The following is a 2259-nucleotide window of genomic DNA, read 5'->3' as shown; positions in this document are numbered from 1 at the left end:
ATTTACTATTTTTGCAAGTTTAATTTTATCCATCATATTTAATTCCAATATAAATCGTAACAGACAATCGTTTACTAAGCTTTCTGTTTAATCAATACTCAAATCTATTTTAGTCAACTGAAATAACGCTATTCTCTTTTGAATAAGTAATAGTAGTTTTTTTCACTTGAACTAGCTCTATTTTTATTTGCATAATTGATTCGCGTGATACAATGTTTCGAAACTTACGCATCCATTTGGGCATAAGGGAAGGGAATTGGTTTAGTTGATTGAGAGTTCGTCGTTGAAATTGTTGTTGCATGCCCTGTATTGATTTCGCCACACACTGCACTAGCGATTTACTTGACATGACAAATTCATCTTTTGGATTACTCAATATCCTTGATTTGCAACTTTTAATTTTCATAAAACATTAGTTGTCACTTTAAGTTGTTAACGGTTTTGATGCGTTACAAGTTAAAATAACCGACAGCCAGATTTTTAGACAAGTTAAATAATTTATAGTTGAATTTTGATTATTTTTTCGGAAGCACTTTTTGTTCTACTTGGATTTATTTAGCAATGTGATGATATTGAGAGAGAGAAGAGTTTGCACTGATTGAACTACATTCGCGCTGCTGACAGGCGTTGGACGGCAACGAATATGGTAAATATGTAAATACGAAATTTCGTTTTTGTTCAAAGTTTAACTTACTCCATTCGGCACTAGCTCATCGAAACAGTGGAACGAAGGTGTCCAAATGAAGGGGAATGTGCCAAGGGGATGTGTGCCAAAAATGTGGCCTGTATATGAAAATAAATATATGTACACATTATGTACATATGTTCGTGTAAATAAATAAATGCATGGTCTCCGTTTAAATGCTAAGAAATAAATCCAAGTGGAACTTTCGGGATTTCAGGATTTGAAGAGGAAATAACCCAAAACACTGTTTAGAGCTCAATTTGTTCCTTTTAAGAAATGCTACCAAAAAAGCAGAGACAAGAAATGGAAATGGCAGCTGCGCATTAAGTCAAATATTGGCTGAAATTGGAGTGGATAGCGGCAAAAATGTAAGGGTTAACAAAGTTTGCTTACGATTTTGTTTAAATTCTCACGAAATCTTTTAAAACACCTTATCGGCAAGATATGAGACACCAGTAATTAAAGTGTATATAACTATGCAAACATTAAAAATAAATTAAACATGCATGCAATATTGTGTATATATGTACGTAGGATTTCAAAACATCTGTCATTCATGATTTTATCCTTAGAACTCACCTAACAAAAGCAAAGAACATCACAGAAAGTACAGAGATTGCGAACAATGTTATTGTATGCGGTTTATAGAAGAAATCAAGCGATATATCGTCCACGGGCCGTTCATTAACAATTACAAATGTCTCGGCAAACTCATCAAGTCCTTTATCCCTTGAAATGGACGATGAGCTTCGCTGCTTGGTGGGTGTGGTGGGCGCGCTGGCGGCGCCTGTTTTATTAGAGTTAGCATTGCTGTTGGTTTTAGCCCCTGTGTTTGCATCACCTTGAATTTCAGTACCACTATCATCAGGCGAGCTGTTGCCGCGTGAACCCCCTGCCCGTTTCTTCATAGCTTCGTTTTGGATAGGCCCTTATAGTTCTGCTTCTTGGATTTTTTGTCAACTTTCTTTCAATTACATGTATATATGTATGTACTTTCTTGATTTCCATTCAATTATCACTGATTACCGCACCATTTAGCGGTAGTTGGTTGGAGTTGCGCAATGTGTGCCACTCGTTGCACGCAACGCTTGTTGTCACCCCACACGACTGAGTACCCCGCAAAAATTTGCTTTGGATCTGGCCAATTCGTACAAAGCCCCGTAGATACTTTGAAGGGTATAATGAAAATTCTGAGTTTAAGTCACTGATGTCTTATCACGCACCGTATTGATTTGTTAATTTATAGCGATATAATGGACTGTAGACTTTGCTGGTTAATTCGAAAATGAGCATGTGTACCAATCAGACAATTTGCTGGATGAAAAACAAAGATATCCGTGTCCACTTGCTGATTCTAAAATTTTGACAGCTGCGCTAAATAAACAACAAAATCAAGGCGAATTTATAGAAGGTGGTGTTCAAGCTCCAGCCAACATTTAAAACAAGGCGAATTAATATAAATTAATTAATTCGACGATGAAAAATTTTTATTTAATAGGTTCGTTCGCGTAGCTGTTAACTGTTCATAGGTTTGTTCGTCGAAAATCCAGCAAGAATTATCCAACACTCAAAAT

General features: G+C 36.1%; 1 protein-coding gene across 1 annotated transcript in view; it reads right to left on the bottom strand.

The window, feature by feature from the left end:
• The window catches only part of LOC108380079 (phosphatidylserine synthase 1-like), a 4371-nt gene extending 2204 nt beyond the window's left edge, over positions 1-2167 (bottom strand). Inside the window, 1 exon segment of the mRNA XM_017636448.1 lies at positions 1265-2167. Within this exon segment, the coding sequence (XP_017491937.1) occupies positions 1265-1593 (329 nt within the window). The 5' untranslated portion in view covers positions 1594-2167.
• Between the last annotated feature and the right edge of the window lie 92 nt (positions 2168-2259).

This window comes from Rhagoletis zephyria, unplaced genomic scaffold (assembly GCF_001687245.7).
Source record: "Rhagoletis zephyria isolate East Lansing unplaced genomic scaffold, Rhagoletis_zephyria_1.1 Rzeph_scaffold_18176, whole genome shotgun sequence".
NCBI lineage: Eukaryota > Metazoa > Arthropoda > Insecta > Diptera > Tephritidae > Rhagoletis > Rhagoletis zephyria.
The sequence above is the reverse complement of the archived record's forward strand: the minus strand, read 5'-3'. Positions and strand labels throughout refer to the sequence as shown.